The sequence below is a fragment of the Bactrocera neohumeralis genome, chromosome 2, assembly GCF_024586455.1.
Source record: "Bactrocera neohumeralis isolate Rockhampton chromosome 2, APGP_CSIRO_Bneo_wtdbg2-racon-allhic-juicebox.fasta_v2, whole genome shotgun sequence".
In the NCBI taxonomy this organism is placed as follows: Eukaryota; Metazoa; Arthropoda; class Insecta; order Diptera; family Tephritidae; genus Bactrocera; species Bactrocera neohumeralis.
In genome coordinates, this window is record NC_065919.1 from 64723037 (window position 1) to 64745048 (window position 22012).

Consider the following 22012-nt stretch of genomic DNA (forward strand, 5'->3'; position numbering starts at 1 on the left):
ATTTTTCTTTCCTTCTATCAGTTTAAGGGTGACAAAAAACATTTTAGAGTAATGAAACGAGTTGTGGTGGAAGCTAATAAGCAACAGCAATCGATTCTAGAGTATTCCTGCGAAGAATATATTTGTGTAATAAATTGTTTTAAATCTTTGTGAACTCACCTAATGGTAAAAAGAAGAATAAATGCACAGCAAGTGCCGATATAATCGTATCTTGCATTATCACTGTGACTGATAAACGTCCTCAATTGACCGGGAAAACAATTCGCTATTTTCGCATTAATGAAAACTGAAAATTTTCTGCAATGAGTGCAAAAGGTGTAACAACAAAAGCACTAGCAAAGAAATTGTCTGAAAAGAGCCGAGTTGTTCAAGCTGTTAAAGTTCAGGTGAGTATCTGTTTTGTGATTTTAGTTTTACATTTTGCGAATAACGGACTATTTGTTGGCTAAAGGACATAGAAGATGCTGTAAAATCACCATATTTCTCACCCGTTCAAACCCGACAACAACGTAAAAACACCAAGAGCCAACCAAAAAGATCGGAAGCGCTAGTCAAATCGGAAAAATCAACTTCCACCTCAGCGAACAGTAAACCCATTAAAGTAAATGCTTTAACTAATAACAATGAACTTCAAAGCGTTAATATTAAGGAAGATGTCAATGAAAGAAAAGATATACATTTGGATTCGAACGAAGCAAATACTAAAACGGAAAGTCAGGACAAATGGGAACCGCAAAATTGGCGCCTTATTTTGGAAAATATTAGAGCTATGCGTGCTGACGCTGCAGCACCAGTAGACACAATGGGATGTCACAAATGTTCCGATAATGAGGCAGATGAAAAGGTATATTTACATAAATTTAGCATCACCATTTTGTGTTAAAACGAAATATTTTATTTGAATAGACTCAACGCTTCCAAAAGCTTGTTGCTCTTATGCTTTCAAGTCAAACGAAAGATGAAATTACTTACGAAGCAATGCAGCGGCTTAAAAGTAGTGGTTTAACACCTCAAGCTATTATAGAAATAGAAACAGGAAAACTTGAAGAACTATTAAAACCAGTTTCATTCTATAAAGTAAAAAATTATTTAACTGAAATTAATTTGTAGAATATTAATTAATTTTTCATTCAAGAACAAAGCCAAATACTTGCAACTAGCCTCGAGAATGCTTGTAGAGAAATACGACAGTGACATTCCTGGCACTAGTAAAGAGCTCCAAACTTTACCCGGTGTAGGACCAAAAATGGCCCATATATGCATGGCAACGGCATGGAATCAAGTAACCGGTATTGGAGTTGACGTGCATGTACATCGTATAGTAAATCGACTTAGGTGGTTACCTAAACCCACAAAAGAACCTGAGCAGACTCGTGTGGAACTGGAGTCGTGGCTTCCACGAGACATGTGGCAAGATGTAAATCATTTGCTAGTTGGCTTTGGTCAAACAGTTTGTAAAGCTGTGCGGCCGCATTGTTCGGAATGCTTAAATCGTGAGATATGTCCAGCATCAACATATAAAAGTACAACTAAGACAAAAATTAAATCGGAATCAGCAAATATTGCGGCAAAAATATCAAAATTAGAGAATCCGTAAATGTTTAATAAAAAGTGCCATAGAATGGAAAGTAAGCTTAAAACAGATATATTGTTTGATTGTTGGGGAAAAATACCACTATTTACTGTATTATTAGATTAGTAAAACATTTACATATTACATTGAACTTATATTATTTGTTTTTTTTTTTTTTCAAATACATGAGCGTTTGCATCGAATGAAAATTGAATTTCAACAATTTGCTGGTGAAGGTACTATAAATATATACATTTTTCTGAGTAAACTAAACATTTTGAGGTTATACAATAAACTAAAATGATACATATCCTATTACAACATAAAAATGAGACTTCGCTTCTTAAAGATAGAGAAGTAAATGAGATTTTAAAATCTCCTAATTTTACAAATAACATACATCAATAATTTAAATTTAATAGAAATGAAACAATTTTATTTATGTTAGTCGGCGTTACTCCAAAGCCAAACATATATTTTCAAATAAAAATGCGACGTGTGTATAAATATTACAGCACATTCAAACAAATGGACAAGAATTAGAGCATTCTCGATTATATATAGAATTGTAAATGTCCATTGAAATTTCGTAAAATTATCTTATAACAAGACGTGTATCTATTATACTTTATTTCTGCTTAGTTTCTTGATCAGTTACATAACGCACATAAATAACAGGATTTGGCACATTGGCAGGTGGTTCCTCAAACTCATCCATATATGAACAGGCAATAGCTAATGTGCTGCCGTCATGACTGAAGTTTAGCGATGAGATAGAGGTGTCATATTGATGGAATTGACACAGACGCTTTTTGTTAAAACCATCCCATATGTTCACCAAACTATCTGAGCCGCCCGTCGCAAAGGTATTATAAACGTTGTGGAAACTAATTGCATTTACTGGATAAATATGTTCAATGCTATCCTCTTTGTTCCGGTGACACTTAAAAGCAAACTTTCGCTTTTGTACTTCTGGATCAGGATCCAAATACTCTACAGCAACGCGTCCTTCAATTGAAGACATCACATACCCCTCTTTATTTGGAAACAATCGAATGCAACGTGTTTGATATTTGAGCGATGATTCACGTTTCATCATATATTCTTCCATTTTTCGCAGATCCCAAATAAGAACTTTGCGATCGGACGTGGCCACAACGATTTTCTCATCATTCACAGACATTGAATACACTTTGCCGTTGCTCTGTTCGAAGGTGCCAACGCAACGTTTCTCCCGCATATCCCACAATTTAATTGTTTTATCCCAACTACCAGTCAATATGCCATTTACAGATTCAGCATATTCAACACAGCTTACAGCATCATCATGCGTACCAACTATGTTTTCGGTATGCGTATTCACATCGTACAAACGTAATTGTTTATCCAGCGAACCACTTACGACATGCACTATGTCCTAAAATTATAAGTTACATAAATATTTGTTGGTATCTGAAATTAGCACACTAATTATTTACCATGAATGCAACATCCATTACGGGCATATCCTCCACGAACTTCTGGCGCATGGCATTGTTGACGACATCGTAAAACCTGACCGTGCCGTCCCAGGCAGATGCGATAAGATATTGGTTAGTTTTTGGACCAAATTTGACCGCAGATATAGCATCCTCGGGCGGGTTGTTTAATTTTACTTCTGTTGGGCGCATGTCCTTTATTTGCTCGTTTCAGCCAGTATATTTTTTTCTAAATTTCCGCACTCTTACAACTAGCGTCCAAATATCGGCGTTCTTGTTCTTCTTCTGACGGCAATTCACCATAAGCAGCAAACAGTTGATTTTCAAACTATTCTATCAGGGTTGCTGGGCAATAAAATAATTTGATGCTGCCATATTACTGAAGTAAATAGAAATCAGAGCTATTGAGAAATGTTACGAAATAAAGATATTGAGGAATTATTAGGTTAGATATATCGTATCAACGTGACAAGCGCTTGTCACACCTTATATTATATTATTGTGACTTTTGGATTGTGATACACATTGATGAAATGCGATTGAATGCCACACGTTCAATTTTTATTGCGCTAGAATTTTTCGTAGGAAATAGGGTTTTTTGAAAGAAATATAAAAAAAAGATTTTGCTTTATTAATTATTCGTTCGTTTTTTAATAAAATATCCAAGAAAACGGAAGAAAAGTGTTTGGCTTTAAAAAAAAATTCAAAAAATTGACTAGAACATTTTAGTATGAATCGAACTATTTTAAATTTTTAACCATTTTAGCTCAACCATCAATATTTATCGCGCGATCTACAATCTGGAACCTTAATTTCAAATTATAAAATATTTTGTGATTTGGATCACGATGCATCAATATTGCATACCAAATATTCAATAACTATCGTGATCCTGGATTGTGTTCAATATTTTTTGAAAGTGGGCGATGCCTAAAGGAGGCGGAATTTTGTTGTAGCCTTTTGGCGCAATGGCAGCTTGAAAAATCCTACGGGTTGGGCTGGAGCCAATGTAAATCGGGATCAAGTGGATGTTGTTCCAACGATATCAAACTTAACCTGAAACTTACTGATCCAAACAGACTTAGATCGCAGAAATTACACCCCTTGGTCGGATAAAATCCGGGTAAATTCCAGTAACGTAGAAGCGGCTGTCTGCTAAACTGCTAAACATATTATTTTTGTTGTTGCAGCGGGTACCTAGTTAGGATGGTAAGGATTAGCTAAGTTGCCGTCGACGTCATCCACCGGTATGCCCAAGAAACGTGCTGTTTTGACGGGGTAAAGGATTAGCTGAGTTGTCGTCGACCTCATCCAACGGTTCGATGGGGTCGGACCAAAGGGAGAGGGGTGTCAGATGAGTAGAGCTAGTGGGGCATGCAAAAAGGTGGTCAGTGTCATGCGGACTCAGGACATATATTGGATATGTCGAAGTCTATCCTGGATAATTATGAGTTTAACCTGCTATACTATCCAGAACAAAGCTGCGCAAGGATCACTCTTGTTTCTCGTGGCAACCGGAGCTCTTCGTCTGCAATGGGTGGGGGTTTAACTCCAAGTACGCCAGGAATCGGTGAAGGTGTTGGTGGCTCCATTGTGAATAGCGGTTAGTGCTTATCGGAAGTTAGTTGAGTCTGGAGTCTGGTCGGCGTATTGTTTGATATCGCCGATGTAGTTGAGGAATGACCTCTTGATGCTTGTTGGAGGCGGTTTCGCACCAAGCAGGTGACTGCAGAGCAAGATACAGCAAGAGGCATCCTGTCGTAGTCCGTATTCGGACAAGTCCGGAGCTCCCTTTTAGATCGGTGCACTTGACTCAGCGATGCTCAAACTTTTTAGTCCTTTTAAAAAAATCGTTTTCTTGCAATTTAGCAATCCGTGGTGGCGATAATCAAATTTCCGTATGCCGAATGAATTATCAATTCGAAAAGAAAACAGTCACACAACGCCAAAGCGAGAATATACGGCGGACAGCAATTTAGCAGTGGTCCAAGCTGTTGGACCGTTTTCTTCTCGATTCGGAATCGAATCAGTCCAGTAATACCGTCCTTTTGACAGTGTCTCCCAGTCCAGGTCCAGGAAGTCATCGCTGCACAACTCTTTTCATGCCTATGGAGTAGTGCCACAGGTATTCGTGCGAAAAGCTATGAACCTTATGACGTTTAGTTGGTGCGCACAGCAAGCACTCTATCTAGCGGAAAGACATGGAGGTCTTCCTTTGATTGGAAAGATCTGACTTTTTACTTTGGCAAACTCTTTTACTTTGTACGAATTAGTAGTTTTTCTATTCTGGAATCAAGTTCCTTCAGAAGGAAACCAAGTAAATATAATAAATTGAGCTTTAGTGGCTCTACGGTACTGATAAAGGGTTAATTCTACGAACTCGGATAAATTTACAATAAGATGTTCCTTTATTTCTTGGAAAAAACAACACCAAAATCTAAAAACTACAGTTAATTTAACCAACTATTATTTATAAATAAATTGACACATTTATAATACCTAGACTAACAAGATTAAATAAGTAAATACATATGTATATAAGTATATAACATGTATGTGTATACTATGTATAAATACTTGTCGATAGTAAACAGTTGAATGCATGTTTATATGTATCATATATGTATGTACTTCCGAAATGCATGTGTGTATGTGTTTGTAGTATATGCTAAAGTAACTCGTTTTCCGCACGAAAATCTCCAGACATTAAAGGTACAATGGAAGTTTTTAGGGCATGTTAGTTCGTTTCGTATTTGTTGTTTTGTTGGTGGTGACTGTTCGGCGTAGGCAACGCAGTTTTACTTATGACAATGTTATTGCTTCGCAACTTGAGCGACACTTTTAATGGAGCGTAAATTGCTCGGTAACTGATCAGTCTTTTGTTTTGACGCGTTGACCTTTATGCGCCGGTTCGCTATTCCCCATATGCCTCCAAGGTCCTGGGCTGTCGTTGGCAGTGCTGAATGCAATGGCGAATTGAGCAGTGTAATACGTGGACATAATGATGATCTGTGAAAAGAATAAACCATAATGAGCTGAATATGAAAGTAGTATTTCGATAAGTTGCGGAATAGATAGTTCGATAGTTTTTAGAATAACAATTTTTATGTATTTTAATGCGACCAACGTTTTCTAAACCGCAATGATGATGAAATTGCTTTATAGTATTTAAAAGTCAAATAAATAATTTGACTAAAACGCAAAATCCTTCGACCTCCATCGTTTCTCAAATATAATGGGTCATCCAAGTAGAGATACTTTAAAAATTTTTTTTTTTTTATTTAGTATTGTTTGGCATCCTGGAAGGACTCACGTCTGAACAAAGTTTACAAATCGTACAACTTTATTACGAAAATTAGCGTTCTGTATAGAATGTGTTTCGTGCGCATCCCTTAACTGTTCGGCCTAATCGGCCAACTGAGCGTACTATTCGCAGCACCATCACCCCTCATGAGACCCAGCATTCATTATTGGATAATATTCGACCGAATATACCAAATCTAGCATGCAGTGAAGAAAATATAGCAGCCGTAGCTGACAGTGTACAGGAAGACTGTGGAGGTCGATTCAGCGTCGTTCGCATCAACTTGGACTGACGTATGGAACGACTTGGCACATTTTACTTCGAGATCTTAAATTGAACGCGTACAGAATACAGCTGGTGCAAAAACTGAAGCCGTTCGACCTTCCCAAAGGAACTTCGCTTAGCGCAATGGGCTCTTGAAAAGTTCCAAGAAGATCTGACGTTGTTCAGCCAAATTTTACCGATGTTTTTGAGGCAAATTTTGTTAGCGATGAGACACATTTCTGGCTCATTGGGAAGGTAAACAAGCAAAATTGCCGCATTTGGGACGAAGACCGACCTGAAGAGTTTCAAGACCTGCCATTTCATTCAGAAAAAACAACGTTATTTGTGGGGCGTCCACATTTTTTCAAAACTGATGCCGGTGAGAACGTAGCCGTCAATGGTGAGCGTTATCGCGCCATCATAACCGACTATTTGATGCCTGAAATTGAAGCTCGTGATCTCGGCGACATTTGGTTTCAACACGACGGTGCCACACCCCTCATATCGCAACAATCAATGCATTTATTGAGGGAAAACTTCGGTGAGCAAATAATTTCACGTTTTGGACCGGTCGATTGGCCACCAAGATCGCGGGATATCACTTCGTTAGATTTTTTTCTGTGAGGATATGTAAAGTCTAAAGTCTATGCGGACAATTTTGCTTCGCTTCAGGCCTTGGAGCAAAACATTACACGTGTCATTCGCCAGTTACCAGTCGAAATGCTCAAACGAGTCATCGAAAATTGGACTCAACGGATAGACCATCTGTGACGTAGCCACGATCAACATTTGAAAGAGGTAATATTAAAAAAATAAATGCCAATGTATGTTCTTTCGAATGATAATAAATATTTCCCATTAAATTTGTAGTTTCGGTGTTTTTTCTTTAAAAAAAGTAGGGAACTTCGAAATGGATCACTTTATAGAATACCCCACATTTACTTTCCCAGTTCAGTGTATACAAATTCCAGAATATTCGAACGATTCCATCAATCTATATGCCCTAACGAATTAGAAATCGCCTTATCCACGGAAAGTATCCTCTCGAGAAGAGACGAATCAAACTCTAATTCGGGAATTTAAATGTAATAAATGTCCAATAATTTTTACTTACTCTTGAATACGGCACTGGTGTCAAGAACATATGAATGCCAATAACCGAATCGGATAGGAGAAACAGTACTGTACCCACAGCACAGAAGTTATTTATGAAGCTGGAGTTTTGAAGAGCGCGAGCAAGGGCACGCCAACAAGTGGTCGCTAAAAGGGCAGTATAAATTGGAACGCCAATAGCAAGCACACCGTCCAGACGGGTGAAAGCCAACGAAATAGCTGAAATATTTAGAAGTATAGTAGTTAATATTGTAAAAATGTTAAAAATTATTAATTTATAGAATGATTTTTTTTTTTAATCCAAAGTGCGGCTGTACTATTCGCAGATCTTCGATCTTCACGAACTCAGTTTCCATAACTTAGTTCCATCTACATCTAGCGTTAATTTTTTTACTATGTTAAGTCAGTAGTAGTTAGGAGCTCACATATAAATATTTAGACGTATGCAAGATATATCGACGGATTGCTCTTTCGAGGTTACCAATTGTTGTTGGAGAGCCTTTCCTTCAAACTTTCATTTGTTATTATCTACCTAACTTACCCAAAGCACCGCAAATGTACAACGCCACACCGATTGGCAGTCTCAAAGGCTTCCAACCAAACGCTGATATGTACCAGATATGACCGATAGCAAATGCGCCCATGCCTTCCAGGAAGAGATTAATATTGAGCAACGCATCGCCAGCGCATGAGCAAATTAAGCCGAGCAGTATGCGCTGAGAGTACTTATAACTACGTAAAGTAAGTGTAGAAAACGAAATTAGTGGCGATTTTAAAGCGAAGAAAATGGCGAATTGACTTACGCGGACGTAAAGGCGAATCCTTTGGCCACAACATACAAAATTAACATCACAATCGGCAGACATTTTAGAACTGTTGTCCAGAGTTCACCGTGTGGATCTTGTACGAAGGCAAAGTAAACAAAAACTGCATTGAAGAATGGCATCAATTTCAACGTTTGCGTTCTTAGCTGAAATTAGAAGACGAAAAAAATTGTAAGAAAGCATGATATATAACTACATATCAGTTTTAGATATTTGTTTGTTATTGTAAATGGATTGACAGAAGAGTAGAACTTGTTAAAACGGCACAGGTGTTACTGTTATTTTTATAAAGTCTTAAAAATCAGACCAAAAAACCATGATCTCGATTACGGAATAATCTCTTCCTAACAATGATATGATTGTATGTCAAAAATCGGTTGAATCGGTTCAATACTTTCCTTAGCCAGCATATACTTATTACAAAGCTTTTCGAACTTCCAGGTGGCTTTTTACCGCTAATATCGTTCAATTGTGAGTTATCTTACTGAAAATTAGAGAGGGTATTTTACTTAGAACAGTGTATCCTTTGTTAAAATGGATGAAATACACTATCCACTAATATCAGGATTTTCGAACATCCGGCTGACTTTACTCCATATGATAGGCATTTATATTTAGTATGTGGGATGTGTAGTATTCAAAAATAGATAAAATTCGGTTACATTCGAACCTAGCCCTTCTTTACTTGTTTCTATTGTTTTCTTCCTTAACTGTCACTTTATTATGCGCCCGAAATTTCTTGTTCTTTTGAAAGAAAGAGATCAGAGACAATTCCTCCCAGGCCCGGTGTTCTGCAATTATTGTACAAATTACTTGATGATTTGCAGCTTTTATGTGGCATGCAATATAGAATGAAACCCGCAAAATAGTGCCGGAGGATTTGGAAGATACTTGTACTGCTGAAGAGATTGATTTCACAAGCAAAACTTTCTGTGTTAGAATGGACTTGATCATAGCGGGAATCACGAACAGGTTTTTTTGGCTTTGGAAACAGAAGAAGTGCGACTGCTGCTCTCAAATTCGCTAAATACCATCCTATTAACGAAATATCAACTGAGATGATCTACTTAAAAAGCCTGTATAGTGCCAAATTTGCTCACAGTTCTACAACTTGTATTTATGTCTCCATTTAATTTGTTGAATGCCGTCACTTTGAAAAATTTGGGTACACAGTTCCCGCTTACCTGTATTACTTTAGTAATATTTGGACGTTGTCATTCTCAGTTGCCAGTGTTTTGTCAAGAATAAAGAACTATCATCGTTCTTCTAAAAGCCAAGCTCGAATCTGAACTAGTGAGAAAATTAGACTTCGGAGAAATCATCAACATCAACGATTAACAGTCAGAGATCTTACTGGAAGGATCAGTGAAACCCATTTTGAAATATAATTTGGACGTAAGAGAACTAAGAGAAGTGAAATCACGATTGGTTCTAAAATCACTTAATTTTTTCGAAAAACAGCGTCGCGTTAACTTAACAATGCTTTCCAAACTGTCAGGAAACATATTATTACTAGCGACGAGTCTTGGATCCATGCTTACGACCCGGAAGCAAACGATCAATCGGCCGAATGTCATGGCAAAAGTGCGCCGAACTCGAAAAACCCCGTCAGAACAGGTCAAAAATCAAGGATATGTTGACAGTTTTCTTCGATTATCGAGGTGTGATGTACTCGGAATTCCTTCGGACCGGCCAAACTGTTAACAGGGCATACTACTTGAGTGTTATGCGTCGTTTGTGCGAAGCTATTCGTAAAAAGAGGCCGACAACTCTTGGATTTTCTGCCATGACAACGCAGCGTAGCATACTAACAAATTTCCAACCAATATCGTGCCGCAATCACCGTATTCGACTGATTTAGCACCGTGTGATTTCTGGCCAATCAGCAAACTCAAACGACCGCTCCGGGGAATCCCTTTTAAGTCAATTAGACCGGAAATGGACTTTAATAACAGTTTCGAAGATTAAAAAAGACTTTGACATAATTGTATTGGGAGGGGGGATTACCTTGAGGGGTCGACATAGATTTTGAATAATAAATTAAGAATTTTAAAATTATGAACAAAGTCTTACTATTTTTTGCTCATACTTGTATATAAATATTTTGTATTGAAAATTTGCGGATTATTGAGAAACTGTTTTCTAAACGTTTAAGAAGTAAAAATATTCTTGTGGACTTAAAAATGTCAATAAACTTTCTCTTAAAACAAAATTTTATTTTAGAGTTTTTCAAAGAAGCCTTAAAAGCGAAAAAACAATCCTATATATGAAAGGCTTTTAAGTATCCAAGAGACATAGATCACTATTTCTATAAAAGATAGAACATCATAACTTCAGTTATCATTGTAAAAATGTAATCTTTTCAACTTTACTGTTCCGCACTAAACGCGTTAAGATATATGTATGTATGTATAAAGTACAACATCTAAATATGAATGGTATGTAGTATGTACATATGTATATATACAAGCACATATGTGTATCTAAAGATGTAACAACAATTTCACTGAACAATTTATCCACTGGCATGGACGCTTAACGTGAAGCTAAAAAACACAAAGGGCTGCCAACGACTTAATGACAGTCCAGAGCGCTGCGAACGCAAATCAAACTGACGAATTGAAATGGGAAAATGCAAAAACGCGCGCACTCACCTGTCACTCAATTCACTGATAATTTATCATGAATGTGCATATAAATGCAAAGTAATTGTATCAATTGTTTGTGCAATTGTCAAACGAAATACAAAAAATAACGAATCTAGAATGAGTTCTGTGGAATGCATTGGCTTGTGACGGCGCGAAGGCGGAATAGCCCGCGATCGCTGAAGCGTGTAAATGTGCATGTTAGAGAGGTTTGGCGCTTCACTGCTTGCTTTGTTCGAGCTCGGCTCTCTTGTAGAAAAAATAAATGTGAAAGCAACAACAAAATTTGATCTCAACATGGGAGCTTACGGGGATATTTCATTCAAATAGTATAATTGTTTCTATTCCATCTCCATTTCATAAAGCTTGTCTATGATTTGATTTACGCCACATGTTCGATTCGCCACTCTTCAAAATTGAATGACAACAAGAAAGGATATTAACTTCGAATGTACCGAATCCTTAATGCTCATCACATGTGCATTTTTTATAACAAAAAAATCAGTTTGGATGACACTATAAGCTTCGATAGTTCGATCTAAACGATTTATTCGGGGATTTTAACAATGCTTTGGCAATTTTTTTGAAGAACCTCCTTAAATGAAAAGGTATCCACAGAAGCACTTGATTTCAATGATTCAGTTTTTATAGTTGTCCGATGTCGGTGGATCCAACAAATAGGCAGATTCTTGGTGAGAGAAGGACGTGTGCGAAATTTCAGATCAATATCTTAAAAACTGAAAAACTAGTTCACGGATTTAAAGACGGTCAGACCGGCGGATAGGGAGGCGGGCATGGCTAAAATGACTCAGCCCGTCACGCTGATTATATATGTATGTATGGTATGGTATACATTTTGTGAGGTTTCCACCGTTTCATACTGAGTTTCCCCCAGCGGGTAAGGTAGCGGACAATTTGCTCGCGGTAAAGTATCCCTGTCGCAAGAGGCGGCTAAAATCCAATATCCACTATGTCTGTTTTTTGGCTTGCTTTGAAATTTCAACATAACTTTGTCCTAAATAGTGCTATAATACTCAGCTTGAACTGATATTAAAGACTTTGACTGACAAATGTCACGTGTCATTGAGTTTGATGGGTGATCAACTGGTAGTAACAAAAGCTACAAGGTCAGACTGGAGACTTAAATCTGATACCACGGGGAGCAGTTAGGCCTTGGAGTTCGCTCCAATCTGCTCATTGGGTTTGGTCTTTTGGGGAGATTCTTGATGGCTGTGGTTTAAGCCTAAAGGCAGGTAGAATTGAAAATTCAGTTCAGTTCAGTGTGCGGCCGGGTGCCGGACCCATAGCACGGCAGAGATTTTAAGTCGGCCTCGAACCCGACTAAGGTGGAAAAGGTGTCTCGGTGTCCCTTTCACCTGACCAATTGTGTTTCTCTTCAGTGTTAGAAATATCGTAACAAACTTAATATATCATTTTCAGGGTATAAAGATATCAATTCCTAAAGATGGAAAACAAATCCTTAAGTCAACTAGCGTCAATAAAAATAGTCACGATCAACTTCCGATATAACAAATTGTCATGACTTTTTGATCGAAAGAATTATTTAGCTGATCTGCTATTTTCGTTGTAGACCTGATTTTACAGACAAAGACTTCATTTGTTTTCGTAGTACCAAGAACAAATTACAGCATTTTAGAATTCTGAAGAACTATTTGATGCGTTTTTAGTGGTTACCTCAATCGGACTGGGTAAAAAAATGTACTATCTTGTAGTACATTTCCATAGACGGCTACTTATTGCGGTATTGATCGCGTCTGAAAAGTGATGTATCCGCGGATTTTAAAAAGCAAAAGGAACAATATGGGAGACTCGATTTTTATTTTTTGGAAGGGAAATGAGAAAGTCAAGTAAAAGAGCGCTTGGATCCTGTAACAATACTTTTTCTCCTCTGATGGCGACCATCAAAAATTGGTCTATCGAAATTCAACATGGTCGTAAGCCGGTTTTGATGAGAAAACGACGATTTCTGAAGAAGTTGAAGGCAGTCCTATCAGCTGAAAGGATGGTAGCCACCGGTTTCTACTATTTACAGGCTATGATCTATATCGACTACCTGTAGAAGGGCAAAACGGTTACTCGATTCTACTATACTGAATTATGGGTCCGATTCAGAAAAATCAATAAACCTCAGCGAAAAATAAAGTACTTTTCGCTATAATAAATAATGCTGTCCTCGCGACCGCCGGATTATCTAAGAAGATCACATTTTTCTAAAATTTTCGATATTTGCAAAATTTTCGCCGCCATGATGTTTAGCCGTCCTCATAACGATATATGGTCATATATAAATATATTGAAATGATATTTATATTCAAATAACCTGAGCTCCTCAACTAGAATATTTGTTCATGTAAAAAAGCTAACGGTCCAAAAACCCTTTTCAGTACTTTTAAAATGGGCGTTACTGTTGTTCTAAAAATATCTAGATTTATGTAGTACATACATAGTAGATAGTAGATATGTATGTATGTGTATACCTACAAATTCAAAAATATATTTATTGATTATTAATTTTAAATAATTATCGAAAATATACAAACATACAAGTATGTACATCATGCAAGCTATAAATTCTTATATATACATATGTATATATACATACTTGCGTATATATGTATATTATCAAAAAAGTCTAAAATTCTGTGCATCTCTTTGACCAACTTTTACTTTCATCTGCTCTCATTCGCTGGAGCAAATAAAAGCTTTATCTCAGCGCAGCATTGAAAATGTTCTCCATAATCTTGATACAATGCACAGCCGAAACAATAACAAACGCCCTTACTCTCAGGTAAACGAGGTTAGGGAGAACACTGTGATACAGGCATAAAAGCAAATGTGTGCATTGAGCAAATATGAGGAAAAAAAAACAGAAAACGGAAAATCTGTAACGACAAGGTCAAGGACATGAAAAACGCAAGTGGTTGAAACATGTGGGCCTATAGTTGGCAGGAACACAAATATGACAGTGTGAATGTGAGTAAATATTTATGTGTACACATTGCATAACTCTGACAGCAAGTAAAGTGAAACCAATGAAAACTGTAACTTTTTTAGAAAATAATGTTTTGAAATAAATACATTTAGTATAATCCGGAAAATTGTATAACTATTTTTTATTAATTCAAAAATAATTGAACAAAATCATATTGGCTTTCCGAAATTGTAAGAATCAAATTCGAGTGACATATTTCCAGGTTAAAAATGACCAATATATGTATTATAATTTCATTATTAAACAAAATTATGAACGAATCGGCATCATGTATTTTTCTCTAGGTCATGTGATCACTTATATCTGGAATATTTACTTTCAAAGCAACTTTATTCACAGAAATCCCTGTATTCATCGTAGTATAAGTACTGAAGGAAAGTATGGGCGCGGGCTAAACGAAATATCATAGATTTTTAGAAATACTCAGAACAGAATATATTAAGGTTGCCACGAAGTTTGTAACAAGCAGGAAACGACGGAGACCCTATAAAGTATATCATACATATGTACATGTATATTAGGGTGTTTCAAAAAAAAAAAAAAAAAATTTTCATTTGGTACCCGGAAAAATAGGCTCCTAGACACCTCTAAGAAAGCCTCTCCAAGCATGAGTTCTTAATTGTAACGGGAAGGTCTACATACAGTTTTCTATTTTTTCATATCAGTAGAAAAACTGTTTATATTATATCTCGCTTCCAACTACTTGAAAAAATTTTGTTCCTTAGATTTATGAATATCAAAAAAAGACTATGATTTTTTCGTAAACCCAACCGTTTAAAAGATATTAACAGTTAAAGTTTGATTATTTTTGGGAAAATTTTTTATTTCTTATGAATTTTATAACTCAATGAAAAAAACTTATTATGAATGATGAAACTCATAGGTTTTTGGAGAGGCTTTCTTAGAGGGGTCTAGGAACCTATTTTTCAGAGTACCAAACGAAAAAAATTTTTTTTTTTTGAATCACCCTAATGTACATATATAATGGGTGATGCAAGTAAAGGCACTTTTTTCAATAGTCTTGTTTTTGACAGATCACGCGTCAGTCGTGTCAAGCTGTCATGTTATATTTGTTCAGTATTGTTTGGCGTTTCATCATGGACAGACTTACCATTGAACAACGTTTACAAATCGTTCAACTTTTATGAAAATTCATGTTCTGTGAAGTAGTATTTGCAACACGATCACCTAACTTGGTTTATTATTGGATAATATTCGACAGAATAGCCCACGTCCAGCACCCAGTGAAGAAAATATAGCAGCCGTAGCTGAGAGTGTACACAAAGACCATGGAGAGTTGATTCGACGCCGTTCGCAGCAACTCGGACTGACGTATGGAACAACTTCCCGCATTTTGCGCCGAGATCTTAAATTGAAAGCGTACAAAAAACAGCCTGTGTAAGAACTGAAGCCGCTCGACTTTCCCAAACGACATCGCTTCACTCTGTGGGCTCTTAAAAAGTTCCAAGAACATCTGACGTTTTCGAGCCAAATTTTGTTCAGCCATGAGACCCATTTCTGGCGCATGGGTATGTAAACAAGCAAAATTGACCACTTTGGATGAAGAACAACCTGAAGAGATTCAACAGCTGTCATTACATCCAGAAAAAATAACGGTTTGAGGGCCAGTGGAATCATCGATACATATTTTTTCAAAAATGATGTCGGCGAGAACGTAACCGTCAATGGCGACCGTTATCGCGCCATATAACCGATGATTTGATGACTGAAAAAGAAGCTTGTGATCTCGGCGACATTTGGTTTCAACAAGACGACGCAATTTCCCACTCATCGCATCAATCAATTGATTAATTGAGAGAACATTTCTGTGCGCGGATAATTTCACGTTTTGGACCGGTCGATTGGCCACTAAGATCGAATACACTTTTTCCTGCGGGAACATGTAAAGTCTATAGTCTATGCGGATAATCCTGCTTCGATTCAGGCTTTGGCGCAAAACATTACACGTGTCATTCGCCAGTTACCAGTCGAAATGCTCGAACGAGTCATCGAAAATTGAACTCAACGTACAGACCATCTGAGTAGTAGCCGCGACCACCACTTGAAAGATATAATCTTCAAAAAATAAATGCCAAAGAATGTTCTCTCGAACGATAATAAACATTCCCCATTCAATTTGAAGTTTCTGTGTTTGTTTTTATAAGTAGGGAACGTGGAAATGTATCACTCGTTAAATGATCAGTGTGACGAACAGAGCTGATTTAGCCATATCCATCTGTTTGTCTGTATATACGCCAACTAGTCCCTTAGGTCTGGAATTTTACACACGTACTTTTCTCCTTTGACAAAACGGATATTTCGAAGGTTCAATACGTGATTACGGCTTTTTCATATTTCTTTCAGCAAGACATCCCAATTCACAATCGAGTTATGCACGGACCACAGATCTACCGTTCTTTCATAGCGAAGAACGTTAACACCGATAATAGGACACTGATTTTAACCTTAAACGCACTGAGCATGCGCTTGATAGTAGTTAAGGATGCTTGTCTCATTACTAATTTTATCAAACTACTGCCAAATGGGATTAGTAGCGATGACTGGCCACAGCGTAAACTAAAGTATCTGTAAGGAAGGGCGCTCTCATCTTGCTAAGAAAAGCGTTCCCAAAATGCTTCAGGTTCGAGTTAAATCGTTGGAATTCCCATAAACATGTAATCCTTAACTAGAATGATTAAATTTTAACTGGGCACTGTTCGGCGAGGTGATCTATCTTAAACCGCATTCAACCGTTGATGAATGATGCAATGAAGATCCTTTGTCGGGCTTATATCAATTTTTTTAAATTTTTCGCATCACAAAAGACTTTTCTTTAGTTGTCTTCGAATCTTACAGATCTCGAGTAAAAATTTTACATCATCATTCCAATAATTTTATATATGTACATATGTACGTATATAACCCAATATATCTGTCTTTCATTGGTTTATGACTATGTAACTATAATTATGATTGAAAATTTCATCATAAAAACATAAATTAATTTTCGTACAATGACTGCGTCCATTTAACGGTTAACTAAAATTGAAATAATCCCACAAAAATCATAACCAAGCTAAATTTTGCTTGTTGGACATAAATGCTTATGAATGTACATATGTATGTATTTACAATACATTTTATGAGAATTACTCGAAATTATTACAATAAATTGACGAATAATAGCTTGCTCCCAACAAGCAAGCTCAATCGTTTGAGAAATGTGTGTGCACTATTTGGGGTTGTGGGAAGATGACATCGCGCATTCTTTGTAAGGATTTATGCAATCTACGCACGAAAGTGGCGCTAAAAAGCGAAAGCGCCAAATAAAACAATAAATTAGCAAAATTGCTTGAGGTTCCGGTGTGCTTGACTTGACTCATTTGCATAACAATGCGAGGAAGTGCGTTCACTGAAGTGGTATTTGCTCAGATATTCTTTCGAGTTGAGCATGTAACCAAAGATTATCGTTTTATTAAATCGAGGCATCCATCAAATAAAATAATTGCGTATGCGCTGTGATAAACATCTGGAAGGTAGATACCAGTGGACTACTAGCTCTCATGTAAGGTTTGTAGTTCGTTGAATGGAAGCATTGCAGGGGATTAGTATGCTAAAGGTGTGTCGGAAATAAAATTTGTGATTGTAAATTGGCAAGTTCGTTTATAAGTCCTTTTTAAAGGTGTAAAGTCTGACTTTATATTTCCCATGTTAAGCGCAGAAAATTCGTTTGGGTCACTAGTCCTACTTGAAATGACTTGAGAAGTGGCAAAGTAGATAAGGAATGATGAGTTTTTTCCTTCATTATCCTGAATCCCTACAGACGGGTCCAATATGGAGAGCGAAGTAGGCGCAATGGAATTGCCAAACAACTAAATATTACTAACTCTTGCCTTTGTCCATTTTTACCGGTACCTTCTTAGTGAAAGTATTAAACATTAAAACTTTAAGAAGGTCGAATTAGTCAAGTAGACAAAAACATCTGATACAGTCACTGTGATGTATATTTTTTCAAATATAATTAATTAAATTAAAAGCTGAATAAAATGAATTTTTCAACCATAAAATTGGCACAGTTAAAGTACAGTAAAAATTCATCAGAAAAGAAATAAAAATATTTTTATAACAACTAGTTTGCATTAGAATATTTCGAGATATCGATTATTTTTCAATATATTATATATATTTTTTATCGAATTAATAGAAGTCTGCAAAGTATAAAAAAAAATATTAAAAATACCAGTTTTATTAGAATATTTTATATTATCGATATATTTTCAACAACTAAAAACTATCGATTATTTCCTATAAAATTATCGAAAACCTCCAAAAAATAAAATTAGTTAAACAGCAACTAGTTTGAATTAAAGTATTTTGATATATCGATTATTTTTCAACGAATACAAAATATCGATTATTTTCTATCGAATTAATAAAAAAACTTCAAAAAATTAAAAATATAAAAATCAACCCGTTTTAATTATAATATTTCAAATTATCTATTTATTTTTAACAATTACAAATTATCGATTATTTTCTATCGAATTAACAAAACAAAAAAAAAGTCCCGATCTTTTTATACCTTCGACAATTAAATCCACACTGGAATATGTCGGAGACCCTATAAAGTATATGTATGTATATATATACATACATGTCCAAATCCGTCTAACTGTCTGCATACTTAATATACGCGAACTTGATCCTCAGCTTTTTAGAAATCGATCTAAGATTTTACACACGACCTTTTCTGCTCAAGAAGCCACTCATTTGTTGAAGCCGCTGATATCATACCACTATACATACAGATGATATAGCTGCCATACCAACTGACTAATCCAAATCAAGTTCTTATATGAAAAACTATTTAGTTTGACAATATACATATCTCCACTTAAAATATATTCTCCGAAAAAACTGTTTCGATCGGAGTAGTTTATCTTCAAACTTCCATATTAACTCACCGATAAAAATCAAGAAAGAAAGTTTATACCCTTATATGCCATAAGAAATGCACCTGGGAAAGCTATTATAGCTTCGGTGCATCGGAAGTTAACGTGTTTTCTTATTGAATCATGATCATTCTGCTACCTGAGTAAAAGTGTACTGTGTACCAGGACACATACATATGTATGTATATGTAATAGGATGAGTGCTCTTCTTGAGCTTTGAACGACGGTTTTCGATATTTCTGACGTCCAGTTTAACATTGATCAACTTTCAAACTCTCCGGTCTGCTAATAGTAAATTGTTAGCGCTTATTCAATGCCAAAATACACCTTCAAGTTCTTGTCTCTGGTAATATTTGTATGTCACCTACTACTACTTAATTATGGAAAGGCCATGTGAGTAACACTCAAAAATACTAATAACGACGTTAAATAGAATAATTAATAGACTCTGGAAATTAGTTTTATCAGCGGTTGGCACTGAATGTAACTCTGCAACCTCATTTAAAAATAAGGACTAACGGAAAATTTCTCTTTGTATTATGACACAGGCTATGTATGGTACACGCGTATGTGCTTATGTGTTCTAGGTGATTAAAGCCCGAGTCCAAGTACTGCAAGTGCAATTGCACGCTTTATAAGTGAACATATGTGCATATCACATTAGCTATGTGACGGCTTATGTGCCAATGCCAGTAATGTATGTATGTACATGTATGTGCATGTTGGTGCATACCTGCACATGTGGCGGATGAAAACTTACAAGATGCATTATATCAGCCATGACGCCTTTTCGGCTAGCAATTACTTCGATAAGCTGTGTGTTGGGTAGCACCCGCGCCCCCTCTTTACAGGTGAGGTGTTGCGCAAGTTTTAAGCGTTTTGTTTACAAGCGTTTTGGTTTTCACGACTACTCATTTGCGCTGCTTTTGTACAAAACTTCTTTTCCTTTGTTTACTCAAGTGCTGGCACAATTTTGTTGTTTTTTTGTTAGGTGGGTGATATTTTTTATATTATTTATACTTCATTTGTTTTGATTTCAACCGTTTTCGCACTTTGTACATTAATGAAACTCTACACAAAATCAGCGCGTCGTGTGAATATCCGTGAATAAAGAAAGCAAGCAAACGCACATAAATATACCGAAAAAAATAATTTATTTACACAAACGTCCAGCCGCCCCGCCAACGTGCGTCGTCTTGCTGTATCCAATTAAAACTGAAACGTGCGAAAGGCAATTGAGTGTCTCCAAGCTCGCCGAAACAGATGAGCGCCGTGCGGTGCAATATGCTCAACGACGCCGAAAAACGTCGTCAGTGCCAATGATGATACCGATGTCGAAATCAGAGCGGCGACGATGATAAGCGACCGACCGACCGCAGTGCAAATTGCAAAGCAAATTTAACTGACATTGCACTTCATTGCGTTGGTTTACAGCTGGGATTTTGAGCTTATCTACTCGCATATGTACATACATACATAGTATGTATATACGTTGCGTATTGTGTTTACGAATTTCTGTGTATAGGGTGCGCCACATGTAAGTTCAAATCATAGAACAGGTGATTTTGAGACTTTACCAGAGAAATTTTAAATTGTAGAGAAAATTTGGACAACAAAGTGTTTTATAAATTCCAGAATTTTTTAAAATTATTTTCACTAAAAATTAGACAAAAACTAGTGAACACTATTGTTTAAAAAAATTATATTTCTTCAGTTGCTCTGTATATATGTACATATGTACATATGTATGTACATATTTAAGCAGTTGAAAATATGTTTCGAGGTCTTTTAAGGATAAAGACATTCTAGAGCCCTCAAAACAAGAATAATTTTGACAATTTGACGGCAAAATGTCAAAATGACGGCCACTGTACCAATTTTCGAAATCAAAATTTTTTATAAGAAGTTCTTATGATATAACTTGGCTTTGACTTCTACTTGTCTGATTTTGGAATTTCGTTTTTGGTTGAAAAAGTATTGAAATATGGTTTCCTGTTTTATAGGGTATTATGGCTATGTCTTTTAATATGTCGGTAGAAAGAACGATACAGATTTAAAAAAAAATAAAAAGTTTAAATAACAATTTGTCTAAAATAAAATATTTCGAATTATCGATAACTCTTAAACAATCATGAAATATCGATTATTTTATATCGATTAAATTAAAATCTCAAAATAGCAACTATTTTAATTAACATTGCAAAATTTTCGATTATTTTTCAACAACCACAAAATATCGATTACTTTATATCGATTAAATTAAAATCTTTAAATTAAAATAAAAAATAAAAATATCGATTATTCTCCATCGATTTAATTAAAATATTTAAAGAGCAACTAATTTCAATGAAAACAGTAAAATAAATCTGATTATTTTTCAAAGCCACATAATATCGATTATGTTGTATCGAGTTAATAAAATTTTTTAAATTGTAATGTTTAAAATTATCTATTATTTTCCAACTATTACAAACTATCGATTATTTTTAATCGATTAAATTGAAATAGTTAAACAGGAACTAGTTTTAATTAAAGTATCAAAATTAAATAAAATTATTTTTCAACAAGCACAAAATATCGATTATTTTTTATCGAATTAACAAAAATTTCCAAAATATACAAATACTTAAAGATCAACTAGTTTGTATTAGAATATTTAAAATTATCGATTATTTTCCAACTATTACAAACTATCGATTTATTTCTATCAACAATAAATAAAAATGTTCCATTAGCAACTAGAATTAGTTATAATTTTAAGCATTATCGTTTTAAGATTTAAAGCAATTTTTTCTCAAATAACGAAATTGTAAAAACCAAAAATAACCTAAAAAATGTGCAATAAC

At 35.7% G+C, this 22012-nt stretch overlaps 3 protein-coding genes across 4 annotated transcripts; 1 reads left to right on the forward strand and 2 right to left on the reverse strand.

Annotated features, from left to right (window-relative positions):
• The first annotated feature begins 91 nt into the window (after positions 1–91).
• Positions 92–1728, forward strand: LOC126756768 (endonuclease III-like protein 1). Its single transcript, XM_050470082.1, has 4 exons — positions 92–386; positions 452–844; positions 907–1077; positions 1136–1728. Exons 1-4 carry the CDS (start codon positions 303–305, stop codon positions 1595–1597), a joined length of 1110 nt encoding a protein of 369 aa, XP_050326039.1. The 5' UTR covers positions 92–302; the 3' UTR covers positions 1598–1728.
• A 278-nt stretch (positions 1729–2006) lies between these two features.
• LOC126756781 (mitotic checkpoint protein BUB3) lies at positions 2007–3348 on the reverse strand. Its single transcript, XM_050470163.1, has 2 exons — positions 3052–3348; positions 2007–2990 (listed from the first exon to the last, which is right to left on the reverse strand). Exons 1-2 carry the CDS (start codon positions 3241–3243, stop codon positions 2202–2204), a joined length of 981 nt encoding a protein of 326 aa, XP_050326120.1. The 5' UTR covers positions 3244–3348; the 3' UTR covers positions 2007–2201.
• A 2088-nt stretch (positions 3349–5436) lies between these two features.
• On the reverse strand, positions 5437–20433 carry LOC126756789 (lysoplasmalogenase-like protein TMEM86A). 2 transcript variants are annotated; one of them, XM_050470175.1, is made up of 5 exons: positions 19900–20433; positions 8536–8702; positions 8274–8464; positions 7734–7951; positions 5437–6060 (listed from the first exon to the last, which is right to left on the reverse strand). In XM_050470175.1, exons 1-5 carry the CDS (start codon positions 19945–19947, stop codon positions 5923–5925), a joined length of 762 nt encoding a protein of 253 aa, XP_050326132.1. In that variant the 5' UTR covers positions 19948–20433; the 3' UTR covers positions 5437–5922. The 2 variants fall into 2 exon arrangements, with proteins under 2 accessions (XP_050326132.1, XP_050326141.1); XM_050470184.1 differs by having other exon boundaries at positions 19927–20396.
• Positions 20434–22012: the final 1579 nt, after the last annotated feature.

Coding starts and splice junctions, on each gene's coding strand:
- LOC126756768 (XM_050470082.1), top strand. CDS start 303: ATGAGTGCAAAAGGTGTAACAACAAAAGCACTAGCAAAGAAATTGTCT. Junction 845..906: donor ATAATGAGGCAGATGAAAAG/GTATATTTACAT, acceptor TTATTTGAATAG/ACTCAACGCTTCCAAAAGCT. Junction 1,078..1,135: donor AACCAGTTTCATTCTATAAA/GTAAAAAATTAT, acceptor TTTTCATTCAAG/AACAAAGCCAAATACTTGCA.
- LOC126756781 (XM_050470163.1), bottom strand. CDS start 3,243: ATGCGCCCAACAGAAGTAAAATTAAACAACCCGCCCGAGGATGCTATA. Junction 2,991..3,051: donor TAATGGATGTTGCATTCATG/GTAAATAATTAG, acceptor TTATAATTTTAG/GACATAGTGCATGTCGTAAG.
- LOC126756789 (XM_050470175.1), bottom strand. CDS start 19,947: ATGGCTGATATAATGCATCTTGTAAGTTTTCATCCGCCACATGTGCAG. Junction 8,465..8,535: donor GGATTCGCCTTTACGTCCGC/GTAAGTCAATTC, acceptor TACTTTACGTAG/TTATAAGTACTCTCAGCGCA. Junction 7,952..8,273: donor GTACATTTGCGGTGCTTTGG/GTAAGTTAGGTA, acceptor TAAATATTTCAG/CTATTTCGTTGGCTTTCACC.